The 19891-nt window shown below is 39.7% G+C and overlaps 1 protein-coding gene across 2 annotated transcripts in view; it reads right to left on the minus strand.

The window, feature by feature from the left end:
- Window positions 1-406: 406 nt before the first annotated feature.
- LOC121149007 (neuroendocrine protein 7B2) overlaps window positions 407-19891 on the minus strand; it is a 57973-nt gene continuing 38488 nt past the window's right edge. The window contains exons 3-6 of one of the 2 annotated variants that reach the window (XM_040969413.1): window positions 14422-14571; window positions 10051-10160; window positions 4101-4154; window positions 407-991 (exon numbers count right to left, since the gene is read on the minus strand). In XM_040969413.1, coding sequence (XP_040825347.1) covers window positions 896-991; window positions 4101-4154; window positions 10051-10160; window positions 14422-14571 — 410 coding nt within the window. In that variant the 3' untranslated portion in view covers window positions 407-895. Of the gene's footprint in view, window positions 992-4100; window positions 4155-10050; window positions 10164-14421; window positions 14572-19891 lie in introns of both variants that reach the window. The other variant, XM_040969412.1, reaches the window with a different exon arrangement.

Genomic DNA, 19891 nt, shown 5'->3' on the forward strand with positions numbered 1-19891 from the left:
TGTTTGAGTAAGGGCACAAATAAGTCTCTCTATCACACACACACACCTACCTACACACTCACATGCATTGTATTTGATTCATATTTTTCATAGCTTTGAAAATTAGTAATAGTCTCTCCCTGCACACTACCTCCAATCCCCACAACCTGCCATTTATTTGTAGAAAAAAGTGAGGCTATTCATCCTTCAGGGTCTCCCGATTATGGGTTTTTCTGATGGTTTTTAATGCTGTGTTGTGGATAGCTCAGGTTTCCTCTCTGAAGAATGAGGAATAATACCTTTCTGTTTACTTCACAGTGTTATCAATATTATCAGTGTCAGGTAACATAATGCATGTCATGTTGTTCTACTCAACAAAGAAATTGTTTTTTAACAGTGTCCTGAAAGAGAATACTTCACATGGCAGTGCTTGCATACACATTTATTAGGATATAGCCAAGTGAAATGTGTTAACTCTTCTTCATGGAGCAACCTTCTTTATTGGTGTGTAACAATACCCAAGGGCTGGCTACACCACATAATCAAAATCAAATGCCAACTTTTCACAGTCTTGACCAAAATAGTACAGCCCCCAAACACCATCGTATACTGTGACAAATCTGAGCATTTCTTAGTCTGGCTTTTTATTGTTCTTGACATATAATTTTCATGTTAATTCTCATTGCAGATCCACATAAAAGAGAAACAAAAAAGCAACAAAAGCTCTTTCTAGTTCAGCAGAAAGTAGAGCTGTCAGTGTGTGGGACAAGGCAGTATCCAAATTGCAGCTGTTTTTTATCCATAATTATCTACATAAGAAGCATGCTGTCATTCCTAGGGACTCTCATCATGCATGCACATACAAGCAACACTGAGGTCTAACATGCAGTGGGAGATGACACGCAGCACCTTCTTTTTACTCTGGGTCCTTATCCTCTTCCGAAAAATGGGGGACAGACTTTTTGGCAACCACATTATCCAGTCTCTGTCCTTGTAGATATGGATTGACACTCTGGAAAAAAATAGTTTGGTGTTACATGTGAACATACAACACAAGCATTTCACAGAGGAAGTAAACAAGAATTCTTTTTTGCCTACTGGATTCAAAAAGCAGTGGTGGAACCTACAGCCTACCAAATCACTTTTCTAATGCATTAATGAGCAGCTCAGTGTTCTATGAAGTATTTATTGTCTGACAAATGTCTCTTTCATACAACTACAGAGTTCTTTATAAGTTATAAGGTGATCTTTCTAAAAATTATTTTTGTTGCAAAGATTTGTAGTTAAAAGTCTTTATTTTTCAATGAACATTTTAAAGCTTGTTCATACTTTTTATTTCAAAAATTACCCTCTAAGGTTATCAGGCCTAACCTAAAGGAACATATCAGAATCTTTGGGTAGTTTGAGACTAAAAAAGTATATTTGATACCACAAATATTTCCTTTTATAGTAGCAGTAATATGTATTATAAAAATCCTATTACATTAAAAGAGATTCACATTTTATGAAATAAATTAAAAGGTTGATAAACATAAAGTCAACATAGTTTCCTAATGGGTAAAACTGCCACCTGCAATGCTGCCATCTTATATGGGCACCAGTTCCTGTCCTGGATGCTCCAGTTCTGATCTAGCTCCCTGCTAAAGGTCTAGGAAAGCAGTGGGAGATGGCCCAAGTGATTGAGAGATCTGGATGAAACTCCTGTCTCCTGGCTCCGGCCTGGCCCAGTGCTGGCCATTGTGTAAACCAGAGAATGGAAGAGCTTTCTCTCTCTCTCTCTCACTGCCTTTGAAACAAATAAGTAATAAATCTTTGTTATGAAAAGGTTAATAAACAATTTAAATAAGAAAAATTGTATAACTCAAACATTACCGAGATACAGCTAAAAATTTGCAAACTCATTTAAAGGTGAATGACTTTTTCTTTGTGAGTTAATTGGATTTGCTAAGTATAGTAATTGTATGGGGCTCTAGGTCATTATATTTCATAAAAGGAAGCCCTTCTGTCCAGATCCAGAAAATGCCAAAAGTTTGGTGTTGGGTGGTGGGGAGCAGAGAAGGAAATAAATGAGGAAGAAACAGAAGTCTCTTACATGGATAGCAGGGACCAAACTATTTGAAGCCATCATCTGCTGCCTGCCAGGGTGCTCCTTAGCCAAAAGGTGTAACATGAAATGGTGGAATCAGAGCTCCAAACCAGGCACTCTGGCATAGGAGGCAGGTTCCCAAGCAAAGACCCACTCCCGAGCCTTATTTCTAATTATGCTCTGGGAACTCAAGGCATTTATATATTTGTCTTCTGACTTGAGTGAGAAACCACTTAGGTTACACAGAAAACAATATTTCTGCCCATCAGCTGGAAGAACCACTGGAATAGGATCTTGGTTTGCCATCCTTTGGAACCCCACAGGAGTTTGCCTTGATTTTTCAGAAAAGCTGACTTGTAATTGCAAGTTGATGTCTGCAGCTGAGGAGATTATTAAGCAGGCAACTCTTGTTTCCCCGTCAGTCGAGAGAGGCCCATGGTTTATGGCATAAGAAGGCATCTTGATCGAGGCCTGAGAATTAGAAGAACTTGATATCTCTGGGTCGAAATGACCTTTATTTTCAAAATGTCCGAGCCCTTTCTATGTGGAAGAAGCTGAGGCTAAAAGCAAAATACTTTATAATAGGTGTCTTAGCCAGCATTCTGAGTTTTGGCCATCACTGATCCTAGGGAAAGTCAACCTAAATTGTGACCCTTGGTCATTTGCTGAGTCAAGGCAAAAAAGAGGTTGGGCCAGGACACAGAGACAATTAAAACTTCATGCAAAGTTATTCATTTGGGGTCAGTCATTTGTCTTATTTGGAAATGTCCTTGTTGTATCAGGGGGAGATATTCAAGCCATCTTCCTAGTAAATTATGTGTATTTTGAGTTCCCAGAATAGAATTTCTTGATGTTCTCTCAAGAATACATTACAACCTTCAGGTCCTTCCTGTCTCCGTCTGCCATTGGAAACTGTAGCCACCAAGAGAAATCTTTAATAACCCTGTCAGCTCTCCCAAAGGAGATTAGTTTTCAGATGTGAGAGCTTCCTGCTTCACATGTAGAACATTGGTCGTGGGTCTTCCGTTCTTGTAGGCAGCACAGCGACTTGAAACATTCTGTTGTAGGAACTGAGGATGAGTGCTGAGGCCAGAAAACCCACAACTCTCAAAGCACTGTCTGGATTGGGCCACACTATTCAGCATGGCTACAGTTACCAAACTATGCTAGCGTGAAGTCACTTGGAATTTGGAGTAAACTGCCAGTGGCTGTGGGTACATGGTTTGGCTTGTACATTTTAGCTGGAATGGTTACTATCTATAGCACTTTATTTTGTAAAAGCACAGCTTGTGTTTCTTCCTCCATCTAGTCAGAGGAGGCAGAAAGACAGACCTTTGTGTCTACAATGGCACCACTGCGTTAGTAGACACAACACAGATCACTTGCTAAATCTCAGTACCATAAGCTGTCTCGGAAAACCAAAGCAAATTTGACATTCAGTTCTACCTGAGGCAACACTGCATTGATATTAGTTCAAGTGGAGATCCCAGACCACAATCCCACCCCAGACAGTCCTGGGGTGGCCAATAACCAGGCCTGCAACAAACTCGGCCAACAAATATGACAGATCTCGTGCGTTGTATGTGCATGTGGCTAGATCATGAAAAAAAAAACCATAAATAGGAAGAAATGAGATTGATTCACCACACCTTTTTCTTTGTACACCTTCAAAATTACTACCTAGAATATTGGGCTCAGCCATTTCTTGTGTTTTTATGTAGTTGGTATAGATGCATGAATAGTTTTCTCCACTGGCATAAAGATATACCCTTCTATGTTCCCTGAATTTCCCATACATATGCAAACCATGTCTTACATGTTTCCCAAATGTGATTAAAGTGATGGAATCACCACCAAGCTGAGTGTTCCACCCCAAATTTGGAGCTAATGATCAGGGGAATCATTGCAGAAAGCAAGGGCCAACCCTCTGGTCATGCTCTCAGCACTGTCCTGCCCCTGCAGGCTGCACCAGAAAAGATCCGGCTACTTCCCAACAGCAAGCCCCCAACCAGCCACCCAGCCAGCCGCAAGTTACCCTGCGTCTCCGTCTCTCTGCTCCCTTCATCTTCTCATAAAGCAGTTTCTTGTTCTAGAATAGGAAAAAAAAAAAAAAATAAAACACAAATGCAGGAATATGGATCAAATTTGGTGAAGTTTTAAAAGTATTGCTTGGTGAGTCCCCTGGATATTTGCATATGCATATTTTGGAAACAAAACTAGATGAAAGGAATGTTGTGTCAGAAAGATAAACCACAAGAGAAAAGCTGGTGGCAGTGGTGCAGCTTTTAATAAAGTCCTCTGCAATGCCCCCAAGGCACACCAATGTCACCAACAATCTCATAAACAGGAAAATATGACATTCCAAAACACAAGGGTGCTGGAAACCCATCTCCCCAGTTTGAACAGTCTTTGTTTAAAATAAATAATTCTATCTTTGTCTCTCACCTTCTTTTTTATGAACTGTACCATAAACTGTTCTCTAGCGCAGTGTCTGCCCATTAACCGCAACCCTCCGTGTAAAGAAACGAGACATTCTGACTTCAGCAACCATCCCTTCTGTGGCTAAAGTCAGCTCCCCCCGGTCAAGACAATCGGAAAACCATTTGGTTTATAACATTTTTAATAGAGTGAGCCTTTTAAAAACTGCCAAAAACCTTCTTGGCAGAAGGGAAAGTTCTCTTGAGGGGGAGGGCTCTGTTAGCGCAGTTTGCATAAGCGTTTCCACATATTGCTGTGTTTCCAACACTCAGTGACTTAAAGGAGCTCTGTGGTATCAGACACATGCTCCACAGATTTCCCTGCCATTGCGCTCTACCAGACAAAACACTTATCCTGAAGGCAGAACAGGAGAAAGGGATGTGGGTGTTTTACTTGTGTTGCTTTGTTTATTTGGTGTTTTCATCAGAAGGGAAATAATGTATAAAAGAGGTGATTCATCTTGCTGTAGATAAAATACCTTGACATTGATTTAAGGTGGAAAAGAAGAGGGAGAGAGACAAGAGCTTTGGTAAGCAACAAGTTTATACAACCCCATATCCTCTAGGCTGCCTGGTTATAAAGACTTTTTAATGGGAGTTTTGAAAGCGAAAATGACAAGTGCCAAGATAAGCCTCATCATTTTCATGTTCATTAAAATCCACCCCACCTGCAATTTACAATGCGTGTCTGTTGCCCAACCTCAACTATGTAGGGAAGCTGGGCCAGAAGTGAAGGAGTCTCCACTGCCAAAAACACCGGTACTGACTACAGACTATCTCTTGCTTACTTGGGGAATGGAGCAATTTAACGTCACTAGGGAGAAAAGGCACATGTGCAGATCATTACCTTGACTAACAAAGATGCGTATTGCTATGAAGCTCACTCTCTTTAGTGAGTATTTGTGTTTCTATGAATGTGACACCGTTACACACATAATGGCTTAGGAGTTCATGCCCGATCTGCAGAAGGGTGGCTGATGGAGAAGAGATGAGGGCATTGTTTCTTCATGTGCACCTGCATGTTCAGCTGCCTTAGCTAAGTGGGAGTATGGAGGGGCCCAAGACTTCTTACTGCCTATCAACGCTGGTGTGTTCCACTGTGCCACCAGCAGTGTTAAGGTAGCATCGTTTCCATTTCCTCCAGAAAATCCATAGAAGACTTCATTCAAAAATAGGTGCAAAAGGTTGGGCAACTGTTCTTCTTAAAGTTGGTCCCTGTTGTCCCTAACAGCTAGTGCTAGAATGAGGAGAGTGGTCCCATCTTAACGATGTTATTTTATGAATTTAAAAGCAGATATTAACAAGCATAGCATAGGTTAATTTTTTTTTTAAAGTATGCAAAGTGAAAAAAAAGTATGCAAAGTGAGTCAGAAGAAAACAGCCATTTCTTCTGACACTTTTCCTGGGTGACTTCTCGGGGAGTGGTGAGCCTGTTTTCTGTATGAGCAGCAGGTTAACAATGAACTCAATTTCATTCAAAGGGCTTTCCCTTATGCCATCAAGATTTTGGGCAACTTCCCATTCCTATGAACCAGGGAAGGGGAAGAAGGAGACTTCTTGAAGGAATATCTCTGACTCTAGAACTAGGAAAGAAAAAGTATAAAGATGAACGCATTTAGAATATCTAATTAGATTAGAATGCTAGAAAGTACTCAAAATTATGGAATCACATCAAAGGAAAGTAGAATTAACTCAAAGAGACTCCCAATGGCCAAGTCTAGGACACTTGGAACATCAAAATAAGTAACAGGGATCCATGGAACAAACACATTTATAAATAAATAAGAAAGCAGGGGAATCCCTGCTTAGAGTAAATAGCACTTAGTAGAAGCAGAAAGATTGGTGAATAAATCATATTTTGAAATTACTACAATTAATTCTGACAAGCATTACTAATGTATCTAAATGTGATAGTTAAAGGTTAATTACGGAGTAGGGGAAGCAGTACGGTGGCTCAATTTGTTAATCCTCCATCTTTAAGTGCTAACATCCCATATGGACTATGGTTCCATGTCCTGGCTGCTTCATTTCTTGTCCAGCTTCCTGCCTGGGAAAGCAGTGGAAAAAGGCCCAAGTAATCGGGACCCTGTACTCACATGGGAGACCTAGAAAAGAAATTCTAGGCTCCTGGCTTAGGATTGGCTCAGCTTTGACTATTGCAGCCATTTGTGGAGTGACCCAGTGAGTAGAAGATCTTTCCCTACCTCTCCTTCTCTCTCAAAATCTGCCTTTCCAATAAAAATAAACACATCTTTTTAAAAATGGTTAAGTAGGGACCCAAATATTTACACAGTCTCAAAATACTTTTCCACAGACTAACTGTTAATCTCAAAGAAGACAGATCATTGTCCACGGGAGAAATGGTAGACACTACTTTAACCGAGTGAACAAAGTTAACACTATCAATCATGGGACAAACAGGCGTCACAAGCTTCCTGCCATCAAGTATGCAGGAGCCCATACCAAAGAAGGAAACCCAAGACAGACCCAAACCGAAGGGCTTCTGACTTTTCAAACATGCTGGTCCCTATCCCATGGCTCAGGCCATCTAGCTATGACTAGCTCCTGATGAAAAGCATTTAGAAAGGGGAAATGTTTGTCCTTTGAGACAGCTTTTGCAGTTAGCATATAAAAGAAGGTGGGAATAATGGACATCTATAGTGTCCAAATTTCATGTATAGCTTCTCAATGTGGTAGATACATTTTCTGAAAAGCAATCAGCCCTCAATAGGACCTGATAGGACCTCTTGTCAGGACACATTCTATCAGGGAGCTAAGAAAAGACAGAGCATTTACTCAGCTTTTAAAGCACTCTGGAACCAGAGGGTTGAATTCACATCTCTACTCAGCCAATCACCAGCTCTGTGCTACTGCACAGCCTGCTCAGCTCCCTAAGCCTACATCTCCAGTGATAAGGATGGGCAGATCAAATGTGATTGTAACAGTGTCTGGCACCTAATATGTGCTCAATAAATAAATATTACTATTCACTATTGTGTCATGTAACACCATTACCGTTACTCAGTTCTGTATTCCCATTACCTAACACAGGGCCCAGAAGGCATATGATGCTCATTTAATAAATATGTCTTGAAACATTAACAAACAGAGTGGCATGAAGGAAATAAGACAGACACTGATGTTTATAATATGTGAATCATTGCTAAAGATGCAGTTCAGTTCCAGTTAACGTCAAAAAGAGGGAAGAGTTGTTAGCAAATAATGAAGCAGGTCTTGCATGTAGTTCTACTGTAAAAAAAAAATGACTAGTTTTCTAACTAAAAGTATGGATGAGCTGAAGACAAAACAGAGTATTGTTGTAGACAAATGCAGAAGAAAGTTTATGGGTCCCACCCTAGAAAAGCAATACATACTCAATTTACACAGCCATGTGAAGAGTAGGCAAACCATTACTAGGTGGTAATGGGAAAATAAACAGGGAAACTTAAGTTTAAACAAACACATAATTACAGGTGATAAAAGCTGTGTAAACATTGAGGTGTTATAGTACTTTCTTTTTATGTATGGTCCCAACCTCAGTCTTGAGCTCTGATGTAGAATGAAGAAAGAGAATCAGTGAAACACAAATCAGTTTAGAGAAGGAAGCAGAAAGAATGAAGGACAGCAATTGACCCTGCACTGTAATGCTAGGAATGAGTGGAAGAAATCTGTAAAAGTTTTCAAGAAGAGGAAAGTTAGTAAGAAAAGTTCCCTTTGCAGCAGTAGAAAGTTGATGCTATTGGTGTCACATAAACCTGGCATATATACGAGCCACCTTTATGCCATGTCTTGCAATAGCCACTCCCTTTGAAATATCTTTAATTCTCATCTTTCTACATCATGTTTTCAGCCATCATAGCTAGGATTACCTCCTGTTTTAGTCTCTTGTTCCTCTATGTGACGCTTTAATATACCATCAAGATCATTAAAAAAAAAAAGTTTTCTTAAATTTAGTCCTACATTCAATAGCATGCTGATTTTCTTCCATTTTATTCAACATTTTTAAACTCTCCCAGTAGCCATGAAAATGGCTCCAGCAAGTAATACTAGCTGAATGTCAGTGGCATTTCAGGTTAAGCATCCATTTGTGGTGCTGGCATCCCACATGGGTGCTCATTCAAGGTGTGGCTGCTATACTTACAACCCAGTTCCCGCTTAATGGGTTGTGACAGCAACAGAGAATGACACAAATGCTTGGACTCCTGGAACCACATGGGAGACCTGGAAGGAGCTCTAGACTCCTGGCTTCCCAACAGTCCAGCTCCAACTGTTACGGCTCATCTAAGAGATAACCAGCAAACGGAAGATCTTTCTGACTCCCCTTCTCTCTGTAAATTTGCTTTTAAAATGAAACAAAGCAAAGCTTTAAATAGAAAGAAATACTAGCTAATGGAACTGCCTATGAAAAAGAAGAGAAACAGAAACATTGAGGTGATGAGTGATGAGTTGTATTGTTTGTAAAGGGGATAGTACATGTGGAAGGCAAAGAGAACTGGGTCAGTGAGCACTGACACAGTTGCATGGGAATTAATGACTTCAGTAGTTCCCTCTTTGCTCAAGTGGTTTTCTACATCAGACTCCATAGGCCCAACCACAGGAACCAAAATGTATCCTATTCTTTGGTACCTTCCTTGGCACACTGTTGCAAGCTGTTAGGATTATCTTGAATTCCAACAGTCACATGGTGTGATCCCTCGTGTTATCTGGTAATTACATGTCCTGTTTATAATGTTGATAAGAACATGGAGTGGGTAGTACTGGGATGTAAAAGATACAGGGTGGAATTTCCTTTCCTGTTGACATGAATTCTTCACCAAGCTCCCTTTTGGTGATATTCTATTAACTGGGTTAAATCTCTCCACCTGTTCGAATAGGAGATTGTAAAGAGCTTGTTAAATATTTGGCTGAAGTCCAAATATATCATGCCCACTTCATTTCCCTTGTTTAGCTGGCAAGTAAATGGAAAATTCTGGCAAATTAAACAATACAATTCAATGGGCAGGACTTGTTTTTAGTACACTGATGTCAAATAGCCATCATCTCTCTCCTGAATGCTTAAACACAACTGATTACTAAAACCACTGAATGCATTTTAGAGATTTTTTTCCCTTTGTATAAAGCAGAATTGCAGGTATATTTCTAAGTTCTAGCATCCTTTTTTCTCTCAGTTACACAGACACCATCTCCTTTAGTCTAGAGGACAAAATAGCAATTTTTGTCAGAATTCTTTTATAAAAAAAAATCACATCCATTTGATAAAACCCAGTGTGGTATGCATGAATATTGGTGAGATTTTAGAATGTGTTAAGGCACAGGTTGTGGGGTAGGTCAGAGTAGAAGCTTCTGGAGATTGGCCTCTCTACATGGCTTTGATATAACTAGCTTGAGCTATTTAAAACCCTTCTCAGAGATTTTTGAAAAATCATCTCACACCTGTAGAGCTCCTCTCTACCTTGCATATCTTCAAAGCACTCACTCAACCTTATTAGCAACTGAGATCGTACTTACCCACTTGCCCAAACCTGGATAGTCATGTTCCGGATCAAAAAGATGCTGGTGCAACTGGAATTCCCGACTGAACTCTGCTGTGTCGGGGGTGTTTTCTAGACATCCGTCATCTACTGCAAACAGCCAAAAGTTTTTGAGGCATGGCCAACACACATTTACTATTATTCTCAGAGTTAATTTTATCAAAACAACCACACATCCAAAGGTCAGAATCTGTTTACATCAGCCACTCTAAGTCTCCTTCCCTCCGGAATTCAGACTCTGGTAGATGGGACTGACTATTCATCCCTAACTCCCACTCCCATGGCAGACACTTTTTGGCTATGCACCAAACCCACTTCCCTTTCCTCTCCAGCGCACAATTTGGCTGTCTTTCCATCCTTGCTTTGCAATCAGGTAGAGTCATAAGTTTGAATTTGAATCTGGTAGAAATGATGGCATTACACTTCTACTCTAGCCCATAGAAACCTCCCATATGATGTCCCACCTTCTGATCCATGTGCTACATATTGTCATCCAGGGCCATTGGGAGAGTCAAATGCAAAGATGGCAATCAGGGTTTGGAAGCTCCAATCCCACCACACCCTTGCCTACGTCTGGCAGGATATGGCATAAATGAGAAATAAAGTTCTTCATTGTATGCCACCAAATATGCTTTATCGTAACAGCAGGGGCTTCCTTAGCCAACAGAGTTTTGTTCCATAGGCATCTGCTATATCTTGGCTGAGCTCTTCAGAAAGCTCTTTGGCTTCTTGGATAGAATACATTGTACCACAGCAATCACCAGATGGTACTTTGTGGTGTATGTTATGACAGTAATAGCTTAAGCTTTGCAGTCAGACACACAGACCTCAAGGACCAAATCCGAGCTCATAGAGACTCCATGGTTTAAACCACTGCCTGCAATGCTGACCTTCCCTATGAGCACAGGTTCGAGTCCCAATGGCTCCAATTTCAGTCCAGCTTACTACTAATGTTCCTGGAAGAACAGAAGAGAATGGCCCAAATACTTTGTGCAACCCACATGGGAGACCAGGATGCAGTTCTTGGCTCCAGATTTTGGGCTGGAACAATCTCTGCCTTTGTGGCCATTTGGGAAGTGAATCAGTTGACATAATATCTCTCCCTCCCTCTCTACTTCTTCTTCTCTCTCTCTGCAGCTATCATTCAAATAAATAAATACAATTTTTAAGAAAAAAGCTTTTAAAAGGTTATTGCAAAGAAGAGAAATTATGGGAAAATAAAATGTAAATTTATTTTGGTGCAAATTTATTTAATTTATGCACAGTCAAAACAACAATAACAAAACCTTTGGGTTATTTTCCAAATGCTTGCAATTGCCAGTATTGGGCCAGGCTGAAGCTGGTGGCTAGGAGCTCAATGCTTATGTGTGGCAGCAAAAAGAGCCAATTATTTGTGCCATCACCACTGTGTCCAAGGGTCTGCATTAACAGGAAGTTATAATAATGAACTGGATCTGGGACTTGAGTGCAGGCACTCTAATGTGGGTCCTGGGTGTCTTCAATAGCATCATAAACACTAGGCCAAATGCATATGCCCTTAGTTAGTCACACCACACATTTTCAAAACTTTTTAAATCTCCCTCACATACATTTATTTCAAAAAAAATTCCACCAAAATAAATTTAATATTAAGTTCTATTTCCCACAAACTTTTTCAAGCACCTTTGCAGAGAGCAACTGGCACTAATAGGCCAATTAGTTTGCTTCTTGTGAGCTCCCTTTAAATGGCAGTTTATATGATGATCAATGTTGAAATAAAGCATGTCTTCCTTTCAAATCAGAGGAAGAAAGTTGTCCTTCATGCTGTTTTTATCTAAGGCCCATTATAGCTAGGCAAATGTTCCAAACATGAGGTATTTCTTTTCCATCTCTAATGTACATTATGGCAGCTTAAAAGGTAGGTGGGGAGGAGAATTTTTGCAGGGCTTGGAACAAAAAGAGGATCCTTTATCAAAGGGATTTTTAGGTAACAAGGTAAATAGTGGATAGAATTCTACTTATAATTAGCCAGGTTGTCTAACCCTTTGGACATTCTGAAGTCTTCCAGCAGCTTTAAGCAAACCATCTCTCAGTTCTCTGAAACGTAAAGCTAATAGGGAAGTCAGCCTTCTTAATAACTCTCCTTGTAGCACAAATGTATCTCCCACTTTTCATCGAATCAAGACGATTCAGACAGTCCTCATATGGCATCTTCACAACCTTTCATAACTTCGGGTGGTCCCAAATGGAGATGTAGAGAAAAAGCCCTGCTGTGGGAACTGAAGGGTTTCAAGACCTAAAAAAAAATGTGCCCTAGAATTCACATCCTTGCCCTGAGGTGGAGAGACGAGCTTTTGGGTAATGCTGCTCCATTCAGGATGAGTGGACCATGATTCAGAAAAGAACACGGCATGGGAGGGGAAGTCAATGTTTTATTCATGGATTGCTCAACTGTGCTAGGTTGTGTCAGGCATAATTGTCTATGAGGCAGGTCTCAAAAAATTTCTCACAAATAAAGCTACACTTGGCAAGTGAATCCCTTCTTAGAATACAACAGTAGAACAAAGAATGAGGACTCTGTTAGCTTAAATGAACGGACAGCAAAGGAAATAGCAAATATCAGCGATGACAAAGTATCATCTGCAGTTGAGATTTTATTGAACCCTGATTGACCTCCTTGATTGCCCTCCTCTCAGAATTTTAAGGGCATAAAACTAGGGCTGGATAACAAGGTTGGCTGTGCTTCTCTGTTTTCAGGACAACCTAGAGCTACACTGCATGTTTGCCTATGGATTTGATTGTGTCTTCTTTTTACAAAAGAAAAGACTGAGCCCCATGAAAATCAAGTTTAACATACTACTATAGTGGAGACCAGAATTCTAAGCTCTTAAACTTAGCAGCTCTTTCCATTCTCTTACAATAGTGTTCAAACTTTAGAGTGCTCCAGATTTGTGTGATGGGCTGATTCCAATCCAGATGATTGGGCTCCACCTTCAAACTTCCAGATTTGATGGGTCTGGGGTTGGACCTGAGAATCTGCATTTCTAACAAGTGTCCAGATGATGTTGGTGCTGTTGATGGTGGAATCACACTTCAAGAACTACAGCACTGTACTCTATCCATGAAACAGACCTCTGTAGAGATTGCTCACTTCCAAACTGAGCTGCTCTTTCTTCTTTTTCTTTCCAAACCCTACAAGCAAATCAAAGATAGCTGAAATGATCAGAGCCAGGCCAGGACTTAGGTTTTCCTGCCATCCTGAGCCAACAGCCCTATATTGGCTAAGTCACATTCAGCTATTTTTGTTGTTCCATTTCAAGATGGGAGCTCTGTACTGCACTGAAAACAGAAGCCTCACCCTAGACGTAAGGAGGAGCATTTTTTAAAAGAGGGTCTTTTAGCTAAAGCCTGAATTATGTTCAAGAAAAATCCAGGGGAGCCAATACTGTCACAATTTTCAGAGCAAGGCACTTTTGCCTGGATGACCTGGGGGAAATTATATCCCCAGGTTTAATTTCCTCAGTAATGAAGTTTGTATAATAAATGCCAACTATTATTATTACCATTAAGCTTAGGGAGAAAGATCACTCTTATGATGGCAATTAGCATAACCCCAAGGAGGGAGGTGCATTATTTAGTAATGACAAAGCTAATTATGATCGGATAACAATGAATGAATCTTAAATCTATTAGATGCTGAGATGAATGCTTTAAATGGGTAATTTCCTGTAATTTCTACATTGACCCCCATTTTGTACATGAGGAAACTGATGTGCAAAGTGATCAATTTATTTGTTTAAGGTCACACACATTGCCCTCGAAGTTCAACTCATATAATCTAAGCCTCGAGCCTCTGCCCTTAAGCTTTAAGGCAAGTTGCTCAAGGTCCAGTATTGTTGCAGCCCTCTTACCATGCATTTGGCATGGGAGCAGAAAAGCAGAAGGGTTAAATGAGTAACATGGGAAAGTTTCAACCTTCTTCTTTATCCAAATTCTTACCTTCTTGAACCCCTCTCTATGCCAGCCCCCAGTTTCCAAATAAACATGAGTTGAGGATAGTTGCTAACTAGGTGTTGGTCTGGGATAGTTGACATGCTTATTAATGGAGAAGAGAGCATTGATTCCTAAAGAGAGAGAGATGGAAGGGAAAGACGTGGTAAGGGAAATCATAGGTGTCTCTGAGCTCTTGAACTCTCAGGTTCTGGGAGAAAATTTCCTGCACTTATTAAAATTATTAAAATTTCTACTTATAAATGGGCTCATCAGAATAGAAATCACATTTCTGGAAACATTTGTAGCAAATGTTAAAATTTGTAAATCTCTCCCAATGCCTCTACTTGTCATGGTTTTCCAAGTGCATGTCCATTACCTGTTTTCCCGACGGGACAGGGATTGGGAGGGTCTGGGTAGCCCTGATCATCACTAAAGTCCTTGGGAATGTTGTCACCAGTCAACTCTGCCACGATGTTGGGGATGTTGCCAAACGGACCCAAATGCTGCAGACCTTCATGAGCTCCACCTGCCAGGAAATCAGAAGCAATTCATTGCTGTGCAGCTAAATTCATTCCAATTGATATTTATTCAAGCAAAGCACAGAGGCTTTGTACTGTAGGGAAAGAAAAAAAAATGAAATTGGTCTTACCCTCCAGTTTAGAAACGCAGTAGGAGATACAAACATATACTGTAAATACGTCATTTCTTCACAAGGCAAACTATATACATGCTGTAAAAAACTGTTCACTCAACATTTATTTGTGGAAAAAGGAGAGTCTGATTTGTTCTTGAAGGAATTGAGTGGCACTGACACAGACAGGTAAGGTCATGGAAGCTGAGCAGGGAAAGGGGACAACAAGGAATGATATTAGGGGCTAGAGTGGGAAGTCACTGGCACACAGGTATAGTTCAGGTATAGTTTCAGGTATAGTTTCAGGCTGAAACTATCCCACCCCCTGACATGACAGAAAAAATATTTGTGATCATCATACCATTACAGCTCAACCCATTACAATTTGGTATATGTATCCTTTTCTTCTCCGTATACTTTGGTCACAGATGTTCATTCATTTTTTTCATGTAATAGTAAAGGACAGGCATCTTTCCATTTGTTTAGTCTCAACTCCCATAATCAGAAATGGCTATGTAGTATTTTTTAACCCAATGACTGATTCACGACACAATAGTCATTCCTCTCTTATGAGACAGCCTTTCCCAATTTACTTAAGGCATTTAATATTTTCCATATTTTGGATTAGTTTTCCTCACGATAGATTCCCAGAAGTCAAATGACTCGGTCAAGGCTGTAAACACTTTTATGGCTTTTGATACTGCAACAGCAAGTTGTTTTCAAAGAGAAGGTACAAATTCACAAAATGACAGCAGCAAAAAGAAAAGTGAGAATATCATTTTTACAGCATCCTCACCAGCACTGAGTTTTACAAATATAAATTTTGTAGGGATTTTTTTCTAACTTAAAAAGACATAAAAATGCAATGATTTAGACAAATTATAAACATTTCCCTATTTATTTACTTGCTAGTTTTAATTTTTTGTATGTGTGCGAATTTTGTGTTTATGCTCTTACAATTAGGCTTCCCCAATCGGTTTGCAAAAACATTTTAAAAACAGACTTGTTTTCTTTTTTAAAATCTATTTATTTTTATTGGAAAGGCAGATTTACAGAGAGAAAGAGAGATAGAAAGATCTTCCATGTGCTGGTTCATTCCTCAATTGATCACAACAGCTAGCGCTTAGCTGATCTGAAGCCAGGAGCCAAGAACTTGTTCTGGTTCTCCCATGTGGGTGCAGGATCCCAAGACTTTGGGCCATCCTCTACTGCTTTCTCAGGCCACAGGCAGGGATCTGGAAGGGAAATGGAGCAGCTGGGATACGAACCAACGTCCATATGGGATCGTGGCACATGCAAGGCAAGGGCTTTAGCTACTAGGCTATTGTGCCAGGACACCAGTGATTCCCTTTGAGTCTGTCTTTTCTAATGTGCCAATGAGTCTGAGCTCCAGAAATGATGCCTGGTTCATAGCTGACTCTGGATAAGCCATTAAGATTTGGTTGTTAGTTGTTGTCCTTTTTCCAGAAGCTATCACTACACTTTGCTAGAGAGTACAAGGTTGCAAAAGGAAGAAGTTGGACTGTTGCATGAGATGGAACAACTACAGGTCAGAGAAACATCACTAACTGTCTGTATAGAATTTCATCTGAATATCCTTCCTCCCCACCAACACACACACACACACACACACACACACACACACACACACACACACACCACATGCTCCCACCTCCCAGGATAACAATCAGGAAAAAAAGGCAATAAATTCAGAAACAGAAAAAACAACAGTCCTACACGATCGTTATTGCTCCAAAACACATGTTTATTCTAGCTGTTTAAGACAAACACTGATTGGGGCCAGTGTGGTAGTCTAGTATGTTAAGCCTCTGTGTGTGGCACCAGCATCCTATATGAGTGCCCGTTCATGTCATGGCTACTCCACTTTTGATCCAGCTCCCTGCTAATGACCTGGAAATGCAGTCAAGGGTGGCCCAAGGCACTAGACTACTGCAAATGGGCCCATAAACTTTTTTTTAATAATAAAGTTAACAGGCTGTTGACTAACATTTTCTCCAAATATTTTCCCATGTTGTCTGACTTGGAATTCTGATTATTATTTTAACATCTTGTCAACACAGGTTTTAATATTTATATCATCAAATGCATTGCTTTTGTTCTCCTTTGAGGTTTCATCTCATCCTTCTCAGTTTACAAAGTAATTATTTCATTCAGAAATGTACCAATATTTGAATATTTCTTTTAGCTTTCTTGATGTATAAATTAACTCTTGAATCCATATGCTATTTATTTTAGGGTATGTAGGTTTATCAATGATCTCACCAGTGGTTTTCCAATAATTCTATTCTTTCCCATTACTTCATGCCTTCAATAAATACTGAAATGCTCCCTATTTACCCAAGCTTACTGTGAGCACCAAGATACAACTGCGGATATATAAACAACATGTCTTGCTAAACCTGCTTTGCTGTATAGGTAAATGCATGTCAACTTCTGCATTCTCTTTGTGGTAGCTTTCACATCCTGTAAAGTTTGGGAAGTTTCTTTTTCCAGCATGAGAGCACATCATTTCTTATAAGGTTTTCAGATTTATCAGTCCTGTTGGGACTCAAGAACCTCTCATGCACAAACACCTTTGCCATGAGGCCAGTTTATTTAAATCCAGAACGAGGAGGCTCCTTCTCTCTGGATGAGCACTGCACTTGCATTTATTTTCTGGGCTGAACCAATGCTCCTTTTGATTGGCACATTTTTTCCCTTTAGGAATTTTTTTTTTTAGATTTATTTATTTTTATTGGAAAATCATATATACAGAAAGAGAGATCTTCTGTTCACTGATTCATTCCCCAAGTAGCCGAAACTGAGCCGATCCAAAACCAGGAGCCAGGAGCCTAGTCTGGGTCTCCCATGCAGGTGCAGGATCCCAAGGTTTTGGGCCATCCTCCACTGCTTTCCCAGGCCACAGGCAGGAAGCTGGATGGAAAGCAGGGCTGCTGGAATACATTCAGTGGGATCATGACTAGATCCTCTGGTTCTGGCAATCACATTGTCTCTTTAAAGTCGCTTTGTGTAAGTTCTCATTAATGATATTTGATTAAAATTTATCAACATTACTTCTTTCAATTCCCGCCATATTGAAATGCATGTATCACCAGTTGCTGAGTTGTTGATTTTGTTTCCATTTTGTTATTTTTGTGATGACAGTGGGTAGCCTGCATATTTTCTACATTAAAATAATACAGCATTTGCTTTGTGGACTACCCTATCATCATTTTTTGTAAAATTTTCTCATGTGAATAGTTAAAATAAAGTGTTTGTATGAGCTTTGAATGTTTAAGTATAGCCAATTATCCAATCTTTTTTATTATATTAAGTCTTTATTCATCTTTCAACTCTTTATTCACTTATGGATAGATATTAAATCAAATACTCTTAGTAAGTGCTTGTCAGTCTCTTATTTCTTATTGTTTCCATGTTATCATTTTGATGGTATGCTAGTTGGCAAATCTAGGAATACAAATCTTTCATTTTAATTGTGTCAGTAATTTACTATTAAATAGAAATTGACAAATCGTATTCTAGTTCCTATTTCATCTATTAACTTGATACTCTGATTTCATTGATTTGCATTTGATTGATACATCCTGGATCACCTTTTTATTTCTATCCTTTCTGCATAACTGTCGTTGCATGTCCAATTCCTATTGGGTTAGCTACTTTCAGAGATGTTCTGGGATAAATATTTGTTACCCCACACTAATCCAAAAACTTCAAGGGTTAAACATACATAACACAACATGTGGTATTGACAGATTTGAAGTTTTGTATAATCTTGGCACTATAGTCACCACTGTGCTTGCTATAGGGCATGCTCTCTGAGGTGTCAAGACATGTCTCAACTTTTGAAAGCACCCTAGCATTATGTGCCAGGAATTATCCAACTTGGCTCAAGGGGGTTTGCATGTCTTAATGCTCCATTAGTAATTAATGAAGGGAGCAAACACAGTTTCTCTTATGGAAGACCTGCCAAGGCTCTGTTTACCTCTGTGCACCAGTGCCACTAAAATGAATGCAGCATTTGTTAGGAAGTAACAGATGTTTAGAGCAGCAGATGCATTAGAACACAGGCTCTTTTAAGACCACATTTAATGGCATCAAATGGAGAAACATTCTCTGAGGTAGGACCTGTGGGAGATGGGCTGAAGTAAAGAACGCTGTCCTTGGCACTCCAGGAGCCAGGGTTTTATAGACAACTAAACACACATTTAGAAAATAATTTTACCATTTTATAGTTGTGTTTGCATCCAAATGCCAGATATCAGTTTCATTATGTTTATATTATTTCCATTTCTTGCACCTATAGCCAAAGCAATCAAAACATTATATCATGACGCTGTCAAATCCATCTATCCGAGTCTTCTTAATCACCTTGCATGAACTGTACAAACTAAACATATATTTGAAAACTATTAATTATTCAATTTCAAATGACTTACTGAGCAAATACCACTCAGCATATCAAGACCTGAACCAGGTACTAAAGGATCAATGATGAACCAGATGGATTTGGATTCGGATTTTACAGTCCACAAGGATTCAAAAAGAAAAACAAAATGTTGCAATGAAGACATTCTTAAAGCACTTGGAATCTAACCGGGATGCTACCAATGTCACAGTGCTAAAAGCCTGGATCTGGTTCATGAAAGACTTCTAGAGAATCCATGACTGTGAAAGACATTGTTCCTGGTGCTGGCACTGTGGCACAGTGGCTTAAGCCACTGCTTGCAATGCTGACATCCTATATTGGAGCATCAGTTGGAATCCAATTGTTCTTCCAAACCAAGTCCCTACTAATGCACCTGGGAAGGCAGTAGATGATGCCCCAAGTACTTGGCCTACTGCTACCCGAGAGGGAGGCAAGGATGGAGTTCCTTGCTCCTGCTTCCAGTCTTGTCCAGACCTGGCTGCTGTAGACATTTAGGAGTAAATCAGCAAATGAAAGATCTCTCCTATCCCCTCCCTCTTTCTTTCACTCTACTTTTCAAATAAATAGATAAAATTTAGAAAAGAAACAGTTGCAATTTTCTAAGAGGTTGTTCATTCTAATAGGATACTAAAGACTAACACAATAAGCCAGCAGTTCCTAATAAGAAATAAACCCCCAAGTAACTCATTGTGGCATAGATGGCAAAATGTAGTATATACAACAGACTGTAGTACAGGATAGACTGGAGAGAGCTTAAGATCTCTAAGT

Source organism: Ochotona curzoniae, unplaced genomic scaffold (genome assembly GCF_017591425.1).
Source record: "Ochotona curzoniae isolate NIBS_2020 unplaced genomic scaffold, NIBS_Ocur_1.0 scaffold_4701, whole genome shotgun sequence".
NCBI classification, from domain to species: domain Eukaryota; kingdom Metazoa; phylum Chordata; class Mammalia; order Lagomorpha; family Ochotonidae; genus Ochotona; species Ochotona curzoniae.